This window comes from Aquarana catesbeiana, linkage group LG09 (genome assembly GCF_042186555.1).
Source record: "Aquarana catesbeiana isolate 2022-GZ linkage group LG09, ASM4218655v1, whole genome shotgun sequence".
Taxonomy (NCBI): Eukaryota; Metazoa; Chordata; class Amphibia; order Anura; family Ranidae; genus Aquarana; species Aquarana catesbeiana.
This window is the reverse complement of record NC_133332.1, coordinates 3,208,725-3,229,534: the sequence shown is the minus strand read 5'-3', so window position 1 is coordinate 3,229,534 and position 20,810 is coordinate 3,208,725. Positions and strand designations below refer to the sequence as shown.

General features: G+C 47.8%; 1 protein-coding gene across 1 annotated transcript in view; it reads left to right on the top strand.

Moving 5' to 3' along the window:
* LOC141107389 (connector enhancer of kinase suppressor of ras 2-like) overlaps positions 1 to 20,810 on the top strand; it is a gene marked incomplete in the record, with an annotated part of 546,558 nt that overhangs the window by 390,648 nt on the left and 135,100 nt on the right. The window contains 3 exon segments of the mRNA XM_073598089.1: positions 422 to 555; positions 3,313 to 3,524; positions 19,023 to 19,107. Of these exon segments, the coding sequence (XP_073454190.1) occupies positions 422 to 555; positions 3,313 to 3,524; positions 19,023 to 19,107 (431 nt within the window).

Below are 20,810 nucleotides of genomic sequence, written 5' to 3'. Positions count from 1 at the left end.
ACCCATAGTCCCGACTTTACTTTACAATATCATTTGCTGCTTTGTGTTGCAGTCCTACACCCATACATGACATGAAGTATAGCTCTCTCTGAGGTGCAGAACAGACACTATGAGTTCCTCAAGATGTCAGTGATGTTAAAAGTAGGGTTTTGTTTGGAAGCGCCATCGGGGTATGGCCAAGATCATCCAAGTGGTCAGAATCAGCCCTGCCCCTGAGGATCCAAGAGTTAATTTTTTTTTTTTACCTGGACAATTACCTAGAGGGTCTCCTGTGGTCAGTCAATCTGAGCTGAGTCAATAGAGAGGAATAGTGAGCTTCAGTCACTACATGGCTCTACTATATGGGGGGAGCAGACTATGTAACATGGATTTACCATGTACAGTAAATAATTACATGCATACACATTTGTTTGTTTTCCAGCCTGTGATTCCAACCAGTCCCACAAGTGGTAACACAACACCCACCGGAACAATGGGAATGCCATCCAAGGTGGACAGCTCCACCCTACATGATGTCTTCATCCTTTCCCCCGTCTCTGGACTTTATGGCCCAAGGTAAGTATTTTTTTGTAAAAACCTGTCAAAGTTGTGAAGAAGGACCTTTTTGTTATATATTATCCTTCTGTGTGAAAAATTCCTATCTTCCCCTTTACACTGGCTTAAAGTTTAGATTAGGTGACAATGGGATTGGCTGCAGTGGTGAAAAAAAAAAACTGGAGTCACGTTGGCCACAAACATCTGGATCATTAGAGTTTTGATTCTTAATGTAAAGCGGTGCTTTTCCTATGCAGAGTGAAAAGACAGGTTCACTTTACTGCCAGCTGTACATGGTGACCTGCCCTTCACTCCTCTCTGTGCTTAGCCATTGTAGCTTTTAGCGGCATTTTTTTTGCCTCTGTTCATAATCAAAGGTTCACTATGGGAGCCTCATTGATTTGAATAAAAGCCGCACCAGAAGTCGGATCATGATGATCCGACTTGGGGCGCGGCTTGTGCACTGAGGATCTTGAAAGGGGAAACCCCTCGCCAAAATGAAAAAAAAAAAAAAAAAGTGGCATGGGGTTCCCCAAAACGATACCAGACCCTTCGGTCTTATATGGATTTTAAGGGGAACCCCCACGCCAAAAAAAAATGGAGAAGAAATCGGAAGAGACTCCGTAGCTGCCTTAATAAATTACTAAAAACCTGTGTACTGCGTTTTCATTCTTGACACTTTTTTTGGGGGTGGATGGGTTGGCGTACAATGTACCCCATACTCATTCACTTATGGAGGGGCCCCCTGTTAAAGGGGGTTTTCAGATTCCGATAAGCCCCCCCCCCACCCGCAGATGCCGACAACCACCGGCCAGGGTTGTCGAGAAGAGGCCCTTGTCCCCATCAACATGGGGACAAGGTGCTTTGGGGCTAGAGGGGGGCGCAGGCCCCCCCTGCCCCAAAGCACCCATCCCCCCCCATGTTGAGGGCATGTGGCCTGGTATGGTCCGGGGGGGGGGGAGCGGTCGCTTGTCCCGTCCCCCCCTTTCCTGATCTGCCAGGCTGCATACTCGAATAATGGTCTGGTATGGATCTTGGGGGGGACCCCACGCCATTTTTTTTTTCATTTTGTCGAGGGGTTCCCCTTCAAGATCCTCAGTACACAAGCCGCGCCCCAAGTCAGATCATCATGATCCGACTTGTGGTGAGACTTCTATTCAAATCAATGGGGCTCCCATAGGGAACTGTTGATTTTTAATAGAGGCATGAGAAGCCCTTGACGAGGCTTAGCTCAGCTGTATCCAGCGTTAAGCCGCGTTTAGCAGCTTTTACCAGCGCCAGGCGGTTTTTACAGGTCTAACGCGCTGGTCCTGGGTTTTTTTTTTTTGCAGCTTGAAAATGCCTATGCCACTTCCAGCTCCTAAAAGCCTGTGTGCATGAGGCCATAGAATAACACGGAGAGGCGTTTTTAAGCTGCAAGAAAAAAACATCCGCCGCTGCTAAAATCAGCTGTAAAAACGCCCCGTGTGCATGACGCCTTTAAGTGTCATTAAAAGTAGTTTATTCTCTTAGCGCCGGCGCCACCCAGGCCCTTTAAGAGGTTTATGACGCCGGGAGGCAGGGCGCGGCTTAAGAGCATGTGACCGCCGTGATTGGCTGTCACGTGGTCTGAAAACTCCCAGTCGCATGGAGGACTTTCGGTCAGGCGGCGGTAACTGCGCACGCGCTCTCGGCAAAAGTGTATTGGCAGCAATTCACGCAAATATGAGGCCGCAAATTTGCGTACGGCTGGCGCCAAGGGGTTAAAAAGAATATTAATAATAAACGTGTTGTACTTACCTGCTCTGTGTAATGGTTTTGCACAGGGTAGCCCCCCGATCCTCCTCTTCTTGGGTTCCCCCGCCAGCTCTCTTGGCTCCTCCCTCCTGCTGAGTGCCCCCCCCACAGCACGCAGCTTTCTATGGGGGCACCCCGCCCAGTCTCACTCCTCAGCTGCTGCTCTGTGTGTCCGTTCACACATGGAGCGCGCCTCAGGCCTGCCCCCCGCTCTCTCTCCTAATTGGCTCACTGGCTATGATTGACAGCCAATTAGGAGGAAGAGACCTGGGAGAACCGCTGCTCTTGTGCTAATCGCTGGATCGAGATGGGGCTCAGGTAAGTATTGGGGGGGGGGGGCTGCTACACTTAGAAGGTTTTTTATCTCCATGCATAGAATGAGCCTTTCCAACCACTTTTTTTTTTTTTTTTTAATCATTTGCTACAATGTTATTAATTCAAATTTTATTTTTTTACATTTTTACTAGCCTCGTTGGGAGAGGGGGCTTTGGTAAAATATCTAAACAGACCCCTGATGTCTTACTTTTGAGACAGAGAAAGAAATTGAGGACACAGATCCCCAATCCTTTTTCTGCAGATTCATCTGGCCTCAGCAGAATGAATGAACAGGAAGCTTTCTGTACAGAGGCTCCCTGTTCATTCACAAATTGAAGCATAGTAGACACCCTGGGGGGAGGGAGAGGAAGCCAGTCAGGTGTGTTGCTGTGCTGGTAGAAGGAGAGAACAGAGTGATGGAGGGATGTTCTTTCTGCTTTGACTGTCCAAAGTGTGGGGGTGGGATTAGACCTGTAAGTAAAAGTGAAACTGCATCAGAGTAAAATCAGGTCTCTGTCCATGCCAGGCAGGGCTGTGCTGTGTGGCAGAGCCGCGTAAATCTCAGAAATGGATGGACGGAAATACAAATCCTTTGGCATGTAAAACAGCTCTAATATTCATTGTTTTGCTTGCCCGGAGTCCATCTTTGAGGACTTGTTCTCATGGTCTTGTCCTTCTTCTACACAGAGATGACATCGGCATCATGTCCTGCGATGACATCAATAAGTACGGCGTCAGCAAGATAGGGGTGAAGGGCTCGGAATCGCCCAGCTACTTCCTCGAGCACGAGAGCGGCAAATATTACACGCTGATTGAAGGTGAGGGACATGACGTGGGCTCAGAGTATGACAGAGGTAGATCGACAGGGGTGCGCAGAAGAGAAAAGACGCCGACTCACGGTACGACCCTCAACCTGCCCTTCCTAACACCATCCCACCACCCTGCCCTTCTTAACACCCACCCACTACCCCGCCCACCAACACCAATCCACCATCCCGACCTTCCTAACACCCACCACCCCACCCTTCACAACGCCAGCCCGCCACCCCCCCTTCCCAACGCTAGCTCACCACCATGCCCTTCCTAACAACCCACCCACCACCCTGCCCTTCCTAACACAAACCCAAAACCCCGATCTTGCTATTACCAACCCACCACCCCACCCTTCCTAACACCAACCCACCACCCGATCTTCCCAACATCAACCCACAACCCTGCCTTTCCTAACACCAACCCACCACCCTGATCTTCCTAACACCAACCCACCACCACACCTTTCCTAACACCCACCCACCACAATGCCCTTCCTAACACAAACCTATCACCCCGCCTTAACACCCATCCACCATCCCGCCCTTCCTAACACCCATCCACCACCCCGCCTTTCCTAACACCAACCCACCACCCCTACCGTCCTAACAACCCACCACCCCTACCGTCCTAACAACCCACCACCCTGCCGTTCCTAACACTAACCCACCACCCCGCCCTTCCTAACACCTACCCACCACCCCCGCCCTTCCTAACACCTACCCACCACCACACCCTTCCTAACACCTACCCACCACCCCGCCTTTCCTAACAACCCACCCACCACCCGGTCCTTCCTAACACCAACCCACCACCCTTCCCTTCCTAACACCAACCCACCACCCCTATCTTCCTAACAACCCACCCACCACCCCCGTACATCCTAACACCAACCCACCACGCCGCCTTTTCTAACACCAATCCACCACTCATATCTTCCTAACACCAACCCACCACCCCGCCCTTCTTAACACCAACCCACAACCAAGCCCTTTCCCAGCAAACCAAGCCACCACCCCGATCTTCCTAACAACCCACCCACCACCCCGCCCTTCCTAACTCCAACCACCACCCTGCCCTTCCTAACATAAACCCACAACCCTGATCTTCCTAACACCCACCCACCACCTGCCCTTCCTAACACCAACCCACCACCCCGCCCTTCCTAACACCAACCCACCACCCCACCTTTCCTAACACCAATCCACCACCCATATCTTCCTAACACCAACCCACCACCCCGCCCTTCCTAACACCAACCCACCACCCCACCCTTCTTAACACCAGCCCACCACCCAGCCTTTTCTAACACCAAACCACCACCCCGCCCTTCCTAACACCAACCCACCACCCCGCCCTTCCTAACACCAACGCACCACCCCGCCCTTCCTACCACCAAACCACCACCCCGCCCTTCCTAACACCAACCCACCACCCCGCCCTTCCTAACACCATCCCACCACCCCGCCCTTCCAAACACCATCCCACCACCATTCCCTTCTTAACACTCACCCACTACCCCGCCCACCAACACCAATCCACCACCCCGCCCTTCCAAACACCATCCCACCACCATTCCCTTCCTAACACCAACCCACCACTCCGCCCTTCCTAACACCAACCCACCACCCCGCCTTTCCTAACACCAATCCAGCCACCCATATCTTCCTAACACCAACCCACCACCCCGCCCTTCCTAACACCAACCCACCACCCCACCCTTCTTAACACCAGCCCACCACCCAGCCTTTTCTAACACCAAACCACCACCCCCGCCCTTCCTAACACCAACCCACCACCCCGCCCTTCCTAACACCAACCCACCACCCCGCCCTTCCTAACACCAACCCACCACCCCATCCTTCCTAACACCAACCCACCACCCCGCCCTTCTTAACACCAACCCACCACCCCGCCCTTCCTAACACCAACCCACCACCCCGCCCTTCCTAACACCATCCCACCACCCCGCCCTTCCAAACACCATCCCACCACCATTCCCTTCTTAACACTCACCCACTACCCCGCCCACCAACACCAATCCACCACCCCGCCCTTCCTAGCACCCACCCACTACCCCGCCCACCAACACCAATCCACCATCCCGCCCTTCTTAACACCAACCCACCACCCCGCCCTTCCTAACACCAACCCACCCCCCCACCCTTCTTAACACCAGCCCACCACCCAGCCTTTCCTAACACCAAACCACCACCCCGCCCTTCCTAACACCAACCCACCATCCCACCCTTCTTAACACCAACCCACCACCCCGATCTTCCTAACAACCCACCCACCACCCCGCCCCTCCTAACACCAACCCACCACCCCGTCCTTCCTAACACCAACCCACCACCACGCCTTTCCTAACAACCCACCCACCACCTGCCCTTCCTAACACCAACCCACCACCACGCCCTTCCTAACACCAACCCACCAGCCTGTAGTTCGTAACACCAACCCACCACCACGCCTTTCCTAACACCAACCCACCACCACGCCCTTCCCAGCAAACTAACCCACCACCCCGATCTTAGTAACACCATCCCACCACCCCGCCCTTCCTAACAACCCACCCGCCACCCCGCCCTTCCTAACAACCCCACCACCACGCCCTTCCTAACACCAACCCACCACCATGCCTTTCCTAACACCAACTCACCACCCCGCTCTTCCTAACACCAACCCACCACCACGCCTTTCCCAACAAACCAACCCAACACCCCGATCTTAGTAACACCATCCCACCACCCCGCCCTTCCTAACACCAAGCCACCACCCTGATCTTCCCAACACCAACCCGCCACCCCCAACCTTTCTGACTGTGAATAATATGTCCCAATAGGGTCACAATGCTGCATGAAGTGTCAGTGTTGCTGTGTATACATGGTGCAGTGTGGCCTTGTACACGTGGCTCTGAGGAGGGGGGTTTTTTGCAGTGGCGGCTGGTGGGTTTTTTTGGGGGGGGGGGGGGGGGCGGCAAACGATCCAACGACCTGCTTCCTGATTGGCTGGGAGGAGAATCAGTGTTACAATAGTGTATATTCATTCGCTATTGTCACAGAACTGGGTGGGCTCAGGGCAAAGCCTATTAGAGCCTCAGGCTCTAATTACGCATGTAGATCAGGGGGCCAGATGCATGGATGGGGGGGGGGGGGGGGGGGGGCGGCGTCCGTGCGGCCCTAATGGACTGGTGTTTGGTGATGTCTGTCAATGACGGTCCTGATACGCCCGAGCTGAGAGAGCCTATCGGGTCCAGAGATGAGTGAGCATAAAGGGGCTTCATAAATAAATTTAAAGTACATAAAAATGCAAAATATTGCAGCTTAGCAGTATTCAGATGCGGTGTCTGCATTCGTTTTCCTATTTCAGGCTTTTTTGTCCCATTATTTTTGATCTGGTGATCCTGCCAGTAATTCACCTCCTTTCCTAGGGTGGCAATAATACGTTTTTAACTTTATTGCTATCACAAGGAGGTAACAAACCCCCATATGATAGCATTGGACGGCACTCTTTATAGATATTTTGGGGGGTCTATTAGATCTATTTCCAGCACCCGCGTGTATGAGGCCATGTGCCCCGATAACAAGGTTTGCCTGACTTCCTCTATATCCATCCCTCACTTTATCCCATGTCTTCCCCCTGACACCGCTGCTCCGAATTCTTTATTTTGTTCCTTAGAATTAATTATCTTTCCTTCCTCTTGTGTTGATTTTGTCTTTTTGGGGCCAATTTATAAATATAAATAAATTCAGAAAGTTTGGATTATAAATTATCCCAAATATAGCAAATTGAAACAAAAAAAAAATGCTACACAAGTTATATTGTAATTGAATGTTATTTTAAAAATGACCTTTCCATTTCAAGGTCCTCTTTCACACTTACTTAGGGATCAAGACCTCCAGTATTCACAAGGTCCCTGCCAACTCTTTCAGGATTCCTAGGAGCGCCAGTACTCACAGGATCTCTGCGAGGTCTTCCAGGATTTCTAGGACCTCCAGCAGTCGCAGGGTACCTGCCAACTCCTTCAGGATTCCTAGGATCCCTGGTACTGACAGGATCCCTGCCAGGGCTTCCAGGATTCCTAGAACCTCCAATACTCACAGAATCTCTCCTGGGTCTTCTAGGATTCCTAGGAGCTCCAGTACTGGCAAGATCCCATCTGGGTCTTTCAGGATTCTTAGGAGCTCCAGTGCTCACAGGATACCAGCCGGGTCAAAAAAACACCAGACAACAAGTGCATCCAGTTCAAACAGTAGTCAATTTGAAACATTTCCCTTTCAGTTCTGCGTTCTTTGATGATAATATTCCCTCCCGGTCTTAGTCCTAGAAAGCAGCCCCCAGCCTCTGAAAATTTGCTGTCTTAAAGTGTTTTTTATCTTTCCAGTATGTGCTTGTTGTTTACAATAAGCTCCACATGGTTTGAGATTAGCAGGTCCAGCAGAGCATCATTTCCAGTTGGGGCTTCTATAAACTGCACCATAACATTATCATGTAATAGGCTTTTAAATTTCTACCCTGTTACTGTTCTAGTGATGTTTTTACTTCAGTCAATTTCAGGGTAGTTAAAACCTCCAATTATGACCACCATCCCAGCCCTTGAAACCCTTTCTATCTGTTCAAGGAGCTTTAATGCCTTGCCACTAGAGATGAGCTTTGTGTTCGAATCGAACGCATGTTCGACCCGAACATTGCCTGTTCGATCGTTCGCCGAATTCCGAACGATATGGGCCATTCGCGCCTAATTCGAGTGGCGCTTCACGGCCCATAATTCACTGCGGCATCGCAGTGCATTGCTGGCTGATGATTGGCCAAGCTTGCACTATGACCCGCATGCTTGGCCAATCACAGCGCTGTCTGTACAGAGAATCGTAATTGGACAAAGCCAGGGTGGCTTTGGCCAATTATGGCTCGGGGGGTTTAGTACACGCCCCACACTATATAAGGCCGCCTGCACAGCGGCCCTGTGTAGTGTGTTCCGGCGTTGAGAGAGAGATATATAGACAGAGAGACAATGTCATTTGATTTAAGTTAGAGTAGGCAGGCGAGTCAGTTAGCTGCACTTACAGTGTATTGTACATATATATATATACATACATCCTTGGTGTTGTGTAGATATATATATATATATATATATATATATATATATATATATATATATATATATATATATATCTACACACTGTATTCAGTTTAGCTAGATCCATTCCTGTTATTCTCTTCCTACTACTGACAGGCAGGCAGGTGTTTTTACAGTATTTACAGCTACTTGAAGAAAATTGCTGGTGTTCTTCTGATCCTATTAGTCCTATTAGCTACAATATTTACAGTTAGTGTACTGCGTCCTCTGCACAGTGTGCACCTAAAGCTACCTAAACAAAATTAGTGGTGTTCTTCTGATCCTATTAGTACAGTACCATAGGCAGCTGCAGTATTTACAAGTTAGTGTAGTGCGTCCTCTGCACAGTGTGCACCTAAAACTACCTGAAGAAAATTAGTGGTGTTTTTCTGATCCTATTAGTATAGTACCACAGGCAGCTGCAGTATTTACAAGTTAGTGTAGTGCATTCTCTGCACAGTGTCCACCTAAAGCTACCTGAAGAAAATTAGTGGTGTTCTTCTGATCCTATTAGTACAGTACCATAGGCAGCTGCAGTATTTATAAGTTAGTGTAGTGCGTCCTCTGCACAGTGTGCACCTAAAGCTACCTGGAGACAATTGCTGTTGTTCTGCTCCTATTAATACCACAGGCAGGCAGCTACAGTATTTACAGTTAGTGTAGTGTGTCCTCTGCACAGTGTGCACCTAAAGCTACCTGAATAAAATTGGTGGTGTTCTTCTGATCCTATCAATACCACAGGCAGGCAGTTATAGTATTTACAGTTAGTGTACTGCGTCCTCTGCACAGTGTGCACCTAAAGCTACCTGGAGACAATTGCTGGTGTTCTCATACTAATAATACTACAGGCAGGCAGTTGATTTTGCTAGCTGCAGTATCGGTATATATATACATCCCAGCTTTGTGCAGCTACATCTCACTGCGGGCTATTAGTATGTCTGGAAGGCCAACAAGGAGAGGCAGACAGTCACAAGCCAATAAGAGAGGGCAAGCAGGCTCTGTGTCTAGTGCTGGTCGTGGAGACGGTGCATCCTCATCAGCACGTGGCCATGGGACACGATTGGCCTTTTTTTCAGTAGCTGGCCGTGTTGAGCCGCAACATGCGGAAGACTTGGTAGAGTGTATGACCAAGCCTTCCTCATCCTCCTCATCCTCTCTCACCCATGCTCAGGGTACTTTGTCTGGCAAAGCAGCTGCCAACGCGGCCTCTTCCCTCGGCTCAATGGAATCAGTCACTCCTTCCCTAGCCCCACCATATCCTCCTGAGGAGTCCCCCGAACTGTTTGACCACAGTGTTGGGTACATGCTCCAGGAGGATGCTCAGCGTTTTGAAGGCTCCGATGATGGTACCCAGCTAGATGAAGGCAGTAACGTGAGCCCAGAGAGAGGGGGTGCCCAAAAAGGACAGCAATCTGGCAGTCATGCTCCCCCTGCTGCAGCATACTGCCAGGTTTGCTCCAGTGATGAGGAGGGAGGGAATGATGAGGTCACTGACTCCACGTGGGTGCCTGATAGGAGAGAGGAGGAGGAGGCACATCACCAATGAGGCAGGATGCCTTCCAGGGGCCAGCTTAAGGGCAGCACACTCACTGCATCACACCGCAGAGCTCCACATGTGCAGGGCGCTGCTGTCTCTGCACGTTATTCAAAAATTTCTTTGGTGTGGGCCTTTTTTGAGACGAGTGCATCAGATCGCACCGCTGCTATTTGCAACATATGTCTCAAGCGTATCTCTCGTGTCCAAAACATCTCCCGCTTGGGTACCACATGCTTGACCAGACATATGTTGACCTGTCATGCAGTTCGTTGGCAAGCGTACCTAAAAGACCCACGCCAAAGAACAAAGAGGACCTCTCCTTGCTCCTCATCAGCTGGGATCTCCAACCCCACTATACCTTCAGTCCTTTCTGAGACCTGCACTGAGAGGAATGAAGGTGTAGAATTAGGTGTGTCACAGCCAAGTACTTGCAGGCAATCTGCTAACGGTACACCAACATCAGATTGTACCAGGCAAATTTCCCTGCCCCAGCTGCTGCACCGCCGAAAGAAGTTCGCTCCCAGCCATCCGCATGCCCAGCGGTTGAATACTAGCTTGGCTAAATTGCAAGCACTACAACTGCTGCCTTTTCAGTTGGTAGACTCTGCCCCCTTCCATGAGTTTGTGGAATGTGCGGTTCCTCAGTGGCAGGTTCCCAAACGCCACTTTTTCTCACGGAAGGCGATTCCGGCTCTCTACCGGCATGTGGAAGGCAATGTCTTGGCCTCGCTGGACAGGGCTGTCAGCGGTAAGGTGCATATTACCGCTGACTCATGGTCCAGCAGGCATGGACAGGGGCGTTACCTAAGTTTCACCGCACATTGGGTGACTCTTCTGGCAGCTGGGAAGGATGCAGGACAGGGTGCAGTAGTGTTGGAGGTTGTTCTGCCACCACGCCTCCAAAATACTACTAGTGGTGATTCTGACACACCTCTCTCCTCCACCCCCTCCTCTTCTTCTTCCTCCATGGCCTCTTCCTGTGCTTTGTCCTCGGAACCAGCGGTGCTCCGTAGGCGTTCAAGGGGTTACACAAGCACGCAGGCCAAAAGATGCCATGTGGTGCTTGAGCTGATGTGCTTGGGGGACAGGAGCCACACTGGGACAGATATTCTGTCAGCTCTGCAGGGGCAGGTTCAGAGGTGGTTGACGCCACGCCAGCTTAAGGCAAATGTGGTTTGCGACAATGGCACCAACCTCCTCTCTGCCCTCCGACAGGCACAAATGACCCATGTGCCCTGTTTGGCTCATGTCCTTAACTTGGTGGTGCAGCGGTTCTTGGGCAGGTACCTGGGCTTACAGGATGTCCTGAGGCAGGCCAGGAAAGTCTGTGTGCATTTCTGCCGGTCATATAATGCCAGTGCCCGGCTGGCGGACCTCCAAAAGGAGTTTAACCTGCCCAAGAACCGTCTAATCTGTGACATGCCCACCAGGTGGAACTCAACGTTGGCCATGCTGCAGCGGCTGCACACACAGCAGAGGGCCATCAATGAGTACCTGTGCGACTATGGTACCAGGACAGGATCAAGGGAGCTTGTTTTTTTCCCCAGGCCAGTGAGCCATGATCAGGGGTGCTTTCACTGTCCTGTGACCATTTGAGGAGGCCACGAGGATGGTGAGCAGTGACAGTGCATGCATCAGTAACACTGTCCCCCTTGTCCACCTGTTGGAGCACACGCTGCGTGGAATAATGGACAGGGCACTTGAGGCAGAACAGAGGCAGGAAGAGGAGGACTTCCTTAGCTCTCAAGGCCCCCTTTATCCAGACAGTGTTCCTGCGTGCCCACCGATCACACAGGAAGAGGACGAGGAGGAGGAGGATTGTGTCAGCATGGAGGTGGAGCCTGGCACTCAGCAGCAGTCTTTAAGAGATCATTTAAAGTCCCAAAAAACCAATGGACTTGTACGTGGCTGGGAGGAGGTGGCTGCGGACCATGTCGTCCTTAGTGACCCAGAGGACTCCGGACCGAATGCCTCAGCAAACCTACGCTGCATGGCCTCCCTGATCCTGCAAAGCCTGCGGAAGGATCCTCGTATTCGTGGTATCAAGGAGAAGGACAAATACTGGCTGACAACCCTCCTTGGTCCACGTTACAAGGGTAAGGTTGCAGACCTTATCTTGCCATCGCAGAGGGAGCAGAGGATGAAACATCTGCGGGAGGCCTTGCAGAAAGGTCTGTGCAACGCGTTCCCAGAGACTGGGAGGTTACAAACTCCTGTTTCTGGACAACGTGTTGCTGAGGCTTCAGTCAGTCAAAGAAGGAGCGGTGGAGAAGGTGGCCGTCTGACCGATGCGTTCAGACAATTTTTTAGTCCGCAGTCCCAAGGTATGATCGGTTCCAGCAACCATCGCCAGCATCTGTTTTACATGGTGCAGGAATACCTTGGGGCAAGATCTGACTTGGACACCTTTCCCACCAAAAATCCTCTGGGTTACTGGGTCTTGAGGATGGATCACTGGCCAGAGCTTGCACAGTATGCAATTGAGCTACTGGCCTGTCCTGCATCCAGCGTTCTTTCGGATTCAGTGCTGCTGGAGGTTTTGTAACCGATCACAGGGTGCGCCTGTCCAACGACTCGGTCGATCGACTGACCTTCATAAAAATTATTATTACAATTTTTGTTGCAATATTTTGCAAGGAGGGTTCGTTGCTGCACTCAACTACAGTATCTGTGAGGGGTTGCAGTGTTGTGGCACCAGTGCCTAAGGCCCAATTTTTCTGCCCCTGTTCAACAGGGACATGTAATTACAATTCTTGATCTAATATTTCACAGCAGGGCCCTGTGAGGGCTTACAGTGTTGTGGCAACACCAACACCTAAGGCCCAAATTTCTGCTGAGTATATAGGGCAGGACCCTACTTTCAAACATCTAACTTACAAACGACTCCTACTTGCAAACGGAAGGAGACAACAGGAAGTGAGATGAAATCTACCCCTAGGAAGGGAAATTCTCTCCTGTAAGAGTTAATATGGGAAAAATTTTTCTCCTTTCCACTGATGCTTTATCACCAATCCTTGTTTCACTAAAAACCCCAAATTTTCTAAAAACATTTGTCATTGGGACAGAAAGTGGGGTGAAATCTTCTGAAGAGGAGGAAAGACAGCAAAACAAATGTCACAGGGGTGATAACCCTTCCCTATGTTTTCCAAAAAGCTTAAAATAGATTTTTTGGCTGGAGCTAAACACGTTAAAAATGTACCAGTTCAAAATTACAAACAGATTCTACTTAACAACAAACCTACAGTCCCTGTCTTGTTTGCACCGCCTGTATACTGCTGTTCAGAGTATATAGGGCCTGGTGGCCCCACACCTTTCCTTTTTTTAATTTGGGTGCGGGGTTCCCCTTAATATCCATACAAGACCCAAAGGGCCTGGTAATGGACTGGGGGGTACCCATGCCATTTGTCTCACTGATTTTCATCCATATTGCCAGGACTGGACATTACATTTAAGCAGTTTTAAATGACTTTTATTACTTTAAAAATGTAATTTTGTGCAGGGAATGTTCTAAGCATGGGAAACACACGCCCCTTTACAGGCATCCTATAGACACCCCCCAGGTACGATATTTAAAGGAATATTTCACTTTTATTTTTTTTCACTTTAAGCATCATTAAAATCACTGCTCCCGAAAAAATGGCTTTTTTTAAAACTTTTTATAGGATTTCTAGAACGTCCAGTACACACAGGATCCCTACCGGGGCTTCCAGGATTTCTGGGACCTCAAGTACTCACAGAATGCCTGCTAGGCCTTCCAGGATTCCTAGGAGCTCCAGTACCGACAGTATCCTGTCCGGGTCTTTTAGGATTCCTAGAACCTCCAGTACTCACAGGATCCCTGCCGGAGCTTCCAGGATTTCTGGGACCCCAAGTAGTCACAGAAACCCTGCTAGGTCTTTTAGGATTTCTAGAAGCTAGAGTACTCACAGGATACCAGCCGGGTCTTTCAGAATTCCTAGGACCTCCAGTACTCACAGGATACCGGCCGGTCTTTCAAAATTCCTAGGACCTCCAGTACTCCTCCAAAAACAAAAGACACCAGGTGCATCCAGTTCAACCAATAGTCAATTTGAAACATTCCCATTTCCACCATCCATTGACTTACCTTCCATCCTCCACCCATAGATCTGCCTTTTCTCCACCATCTATAGACCCACCTTCCATCTTCCCCCCATAGATCTGCCTTTTTCGCCACCATCCAAGGACCCGCCTTCCACCCTCCACCCATAGATCTGCCTTTTTTTCACCATCCATTGACTTACCTTCCATCCTCCACCCATAGATCTGCCTTTTCTCCACCATCCATAGACCCACCTTCCATCTTCCCCCCATAGATCTGCCTTTTTCGCCACCATCCAAGGACCCGCCTTCCACCCTCCACCCATACCCAGACCCATCTTTCATCTGCTGGCCATAGACCCCCCTCTTTTATCCTCTGTAGACCCACCTTTTATCCTCCACCTAAAGACCTGCCATTTCTCCTCCACCCATAAACAATACTTTCTTTTACAACATCCTTTGTTGCTTTGTATTGCAGTCCTTCGCTCATACATGACATGAAGTGTGGCTCCATCTCAGGTGATGAACAGACACTATATGAGTGCCACGTGATATCAGTGATGTTAGTAGTGAAATTGTGTTTGGTAGTTACATGGGGTGTGAACAAAATCATCCAAGTGGTCACAATCAGCCCTGCCCCCGAGGATTCAAGAGCTCATTGTTTTACTGGCCATCGTCACCGGAAAACAGAAAGTGATGTTAAAGCCAAACTGGAAAGGAAGGGAAATCTTCCAACAAAGACGCTTGTTCCGGTGACAGCTGTCTAGGGGGTCTTCCCGCACTTTGAATAAAATGTCCTCTTACTTCCAATTGTGCCCCCCTGGACAGGAAATGAAGAGAAATCGTCCCAATTTACAAACGTAGCAAAACTATAAAACAATAGTGTAGGCTACAGCTACACTGTATTATATTTAGTGGAGGCATTTATTTATGTTGCCCCCGGATATGACACAATGCTGCACTCTGGATACCACCTAGGATTGTATCCCTAAAGGATATAAAAAAGTAATTTACCCCAAATTGTATCCCATTAAACTCACCCTGACGAGGTCAGCGAGTCCAGAAACTGACACGGCGGGTGTGGTGTAAACCCGCTAACACGGCCGCATTTCCCTAAATACGTCCAATGGAAAAGCAGCGAATGGGAAGTGCTATAAATATTTCAGGCTTTCTGAGTTCTTTGGGGCAGAACTGTGAAGATGAGATCTGGCAGAATCATGTCAGATTAACTCACCGAACACCAAAATCATTCATTTATGATGTGCAGCAAATTCATTTTCTACCCGACACAATCCAGAAAATACTTTCAGAAAAGCAGAAATGCATCTGGGTGGGGGGAGGGGGGTGAAGGCCTTTACAGCTGAGTTCTGTCTGAGCTCCGCTCTTCTCTGGGCCGGGAGAGACCCATCGGGAGGGAGCCGTGTCAGTCAATGGGCCTCTAACCTGCAGGTCACATTGATATGGAGTGGAGCAGCTGGAAGATATACAGACCCTGAGCTGATACAAATTATACCAATACATTATACCAACCTTAGAACCCCAGAGGAGCCTAAAAATTAATTCTCATGTCTCGTAGATATCACTGCTAAAATAAAGTGGTGAATGAGAAGAATGTTCCTTACATTGGTGATCAGTGAGAAGAATGTTCCTTACATTGGTGATCAGTGAGAAGAATGTTCCTTACATTGGTGATCAGTGAGAAGAATGTTCCTTACATTGGTGATCAGTGAGAAGAATGTTCCTTACATTGGTGATCAGTGAGAAGAATGTTCCTTACATTGATGATCAGTGAGAAGAATGTTCCTTACATTGGTGATCAGTGAGAAGAATGTCCCTTACATTGGTGATCAGTGGGAAGAATGTTCCTTACATTGGTGATCAGTGAGAAGAATGTTCCTTACATTGGTGATCAGTGAGAAGAATGTTCCTTACATTGGTGATCAGTGAGAAGAATGTTCCTTACATTGGTGATCAGTGAGAAGAATGTTCCTTACATTGATGATCAGTGAGAAGAATGTTCCTTACATTGGTGATCAGTGAGAAGAATGTTCCTTACATTGGTGATCAGTGAGAAGAATGTTCCTTACATTGGTGATCAGTGAGAAGAATGTTCCTTACATTGATGATCAGTGAGAAGAATGTTCCTTACATTGGTGATCAGTGAGAAGAATGTTCCTTACATTGGTGATCAGTGAGAAGAATGCTCCTTACATTGGTGATCAGTGGGAAGAATGTTCCTTACATTGATGATCAGTGAGAAGAATGTTCCTTACATTGGTGATCAGTGGGAAGAATGTTCCTTACATTGGTGATCAGTGAGAAGAATGTTCCTTACATTGGTGATCAGTGAGAAGAATGTTCCTTATATTGGTGATCAGTGAGAAGAATGTTCCTTACATTGGTGATCAGTGAGAAGAATGTTCCTTACATTGGTGATCAGTGAGAAGAAAGAATGTTCCTTACATTGATGATCAGTGAGAAGAATGTTCCTTACATTGGTGATCAGTGAGAAGAATGTTCCTTACATTGGTGATCAGTGAGAAGAATGTTCCTTATATTGGTGATCAGTGAGAAGAATGTTCCTTACATTGGTGATCAGTGAGAAGAATGTTCCTTACATTGGTGATCAGTGAGAAGAATGTTCCTTACATTGGTGATCAGTGGGAAGAATGTTCCTTACATTGGTGATCAGTGGGAAGAATGTTCCTTACATTGGTGATCAGTGAGAAGAATGTTCCTTACATTGGTGATCAGTGAGAAGAATGTTCCTTACATTGGTGATTAGTGGGAAGAATGTCCCTTACATTGGTGATCAGTGGGAAGAATGTTCCTTACATTGGTGATCAGTGAGAAGAATGTTCCTTACATTGGTGATCAGTGAGAAGAATGTTCCTTACATTGGTGATCAGTGAGAAGAATGTTCCTTACATTGGTGATTAGTGAGAAGAATACTCCTTACATTGGTGATCAGTGGGAAGAATGTTCCTTACATTGGTGATCAGTGAGAAGAATGTCCCTTACATTGGTGATCAGTGAGAAGAATGTTCCTTACATTGGTGATCAGTGAGAAGAATGTTCCTTACATTGGTGATCAGTGAGAAGAATGTTCCTTACATTGGTGATCAGTGAGAAGAATGTTCCTTACATTGGTGATCAGTGAGAAGAATGTTCCTTACATTGGTGATCAGTGAGAAGAATGTTCCTTACATTGGTGATCAGTGAGAAGAATGTTCCTTACATTGGTGATCAGTGAGAAGAATGTTCCTTACATTGGTGATCGGTGAGAAGAATGTTCCTTACATTGGTGATCAGTGGGAAGAATGTTCCTTACATTGGTGATCAGTGAGAAGAATGTTCCTTACATTGGTGATCAGTGAGAAGAATGTTCCTTACATTGGTGATCAGTGAGAAGAATGTTCCTTACATTGGTGATCAGTGGGAAGAATGTTCCTTACATTGGTGATCAGTGAGAAGAATGTTCCTTACATTGGTGATCAGTGAGAAGAATGTTCCTTACATTGGTGATCAGTGAGAAGAATGTTCCTTACATTGGTGATCAGTGAGAAGAATGTTCCTTACATTGGTGATCAGTGAGAAGAATGTTCCTTACATTGGTGATCAGTGAGAAGAATGTTCCTTACATTGGTGATCAGTGGGAAGAATGTTCCTTACATTGGTGATCAGTGGGAAGAATACCCTCACCCCCTCCCATTCCACAGGCTCTGCCAAGTGATGTTAGACCTGGAACTATGGAGGCACCATCAGATGGGAGGTCAATCATCCACAGCTCTAAGAACCGATTTGTGGAGGGTTGAGAGGAGGAGGAACCTCTAGAGCAGTGGTCTGCAAACTGCAGCCCCAGGGCTAGATGGTGCCCCTTTCTTTGCTTTTATCAGACCCCTGATGTAGAGGTACCCTGGTTGAGAATGGCTGCATTATTCCGATACATCCAGTGTGATGTGTGTGGAAGGGGGGGCTTGAAATGTCCATATTTAAAGCAAGCCAAAGGAAGACCACTCCTGACCCTTCTCTCTTCAAATTACAGACAAAACATGTTTCCTTTGCTGGAAATATCACTGCTCTGTGATGCCTAGGCATTCAGTCATGTGACCATCAGTCAGTCAAGTGACCTCTGGCCGTGAGATGCTGAATCAGTGGTTTCTTGTGGTTTTTATCCAATCAAACTGCCACCTAAATTGTCCTAGATGACATCTGTCAATGTCAAGCTTGCGGATATCCTTCCAAATAAATATGGGCACCAGTGATCCCTCCAGTGAGCGGTGGCTACACTTGGCCTGTGAGCAGAGATGGATCGTGCAACCCCTGGCACCCAGGTTTGAAGTGGCAATGGGCAGAAGTGGCTTGGAGCAGAGAATTTATGCTCAAGCATCCATATTTTGCAGATTTGTCCTCATTTCCTGTCTTGTAAAATGTTGCCATCTAGACAGGAAGTGAAGGCAAATCTCTTCTTTAACGGAGACCAGGATAATAGGAACAACAGAGGTTCTAATCCTTCTCTGCTCCAGCCAAAGCAGAGAAAACAGTTTTTGGACTTCAAATAATAATATCTCTACAATGTAATAATTGCTTTATGTTCCATGTGATGATTATCGGCTGGTGGTTCAGACTTTGAAATGTTTATTTTGAGTTTATATATATTATAAAAAAAAAATATTATTTAATTTTATATTAGAATATATATGTCAAGATAAATGAATAATTTCCCCAAAATATGATTTTTGTCAGACATTAGATCTGGATAAGCCTCGATAATAATCTCACAGAAATGGAGCTTTCTATGCTTTGTACATTGAAGGAGAATTGTTGGTATCACAGCATATGACAGGACGGGTTTTCCTCCTCTCCATACAGGTGATCTGAGGCCCGTGTCCATGCCCACCGACTACAGCTGGATAGGAGACCCCAAAGAGCCCAACATGTACAAGAGAGGGAGCCGAGGTGAGCCGAACGTGGGTTCTGTGTACGTCCCGTGGTCTGTGCGTTCCTCTTCTTCATACTCAATTGCTAATAATAATGATTAGTTTATAGAAGGAGTGATCATTAAAAATAATGAGATAGAAGCAATGGCTATCTTAACATCTTTGGCTTTTAAAGGGTAAAAAGCTAATTAGAGAACACGGGACCTGACAACCTCAAAAACTATGCCTTTGTGTCATCTTCTTTCCAATATTAAGCTGATTGATGGCACAGCTCACGATGGAGGAGAGCAGAGAAAAAGTCCTTTCTTATAAAATCTGAGTGTTTTTCCCTTTTACCTTCCCTTCCACCCTCCTATCATTACTGCTTGTTACACATTCACTATATATACAAAGTCCAAAAAGAGCACCAGACCCACAAAGGGTGGAGGAGCCACAAAAGGGGAGCTCCATATTAATGGGCATGATTTTGGAATGGGATGTCCATCAGGCTCACATGGGTGTGAAGGTCAGGTGCCCACCAAAAAATGACTATATAGTGTGGAATATGGAATACGTGTAACTGAGGTACTGGATTCCACTCATCAATGGATCATGATTGGAGAAGACCAAATAACTTACGAGGCACAATGGTTCCAGTGAGGCTGCTGTTCAACACAAAAAGGATGCCTCCTAGATGGGGAACCTGAAGTTGGGAAACCAAATTCCAAAAAGGGCACCAGACCAATGAACTGAGGGCACAAACACTTTTAATATTGGTGTTCGTTCAACAAGATACCCGTTTCGGGACATCAAAGGTCCCCTTTTTGCTCAGGGCTACAAAACATATACAGAATTGTTACATGCATTGTGACTCATATAAGTTTTAGTGGTAAATTTTCTGTTTTTACAAAACATTTATGAACCAATTCTGTATCCATTTTGCAGCCCGGCGGTATAATTGAGTCCCCAAAACTTGTTGGATGGTTAATATTTGCTGAACGAACACCAGTATTAAAAGTTTTTGGACTCTCAGTTCATTGGTCTGGCACCCTTTTAGGACTTTGGTTTCCCAAATTCAGGTCCCCCATTTAAGAGGCACCCCATGTGTCTTTAAGAACAGCCTCACCGGAAACATTGTCCCCCATACTTGGTTTGATCTTTTTCGATTATGATACGCTGATGTTCCGGATCAAGTGCCTCAGTTACACATATTCCACATACACTTTATGACCACCATTTTGTGGGCACCTGACCCCATCACCCCCATGTGAGTTTGATAGACATCCAATTCCAAAACCATGTTTCCCTCCCCCCCATGGCCATTAATATGGAGTTGCCCCTCCCTGTATGGCTGTTAATATAGAGTTGCCCCCTTTGTGGTTATTACATCCTCCACTCTTCTCAGAAGACTTTCCCCAAGATTTTGGAGTATGTGTCGGAATTTGTGCCCATCTGTGAAGTCAGGTGTTCAGTAGGGTTGAGGTCAGGGCTCTGTGCAGGACACTTGAGTTCCCCCACACCAAACTGGTCAAACAATGTCTTTATGGAGCTGGCTAAAATAGTTAACCCATGTCTTTATGGAGCTGGTACAGACTGGTCAACCCATGTCTTTATGGAGCTGGCTCAGACTGGTCAACCCATGTCTTTATGGACCTGGTCCAAACTGTTCAACCATGTCTTTATGGAGCTGGGTTTGTACACAGGGAACAGTTATGCTGGGACAGAAAAGGATCTTCACCCA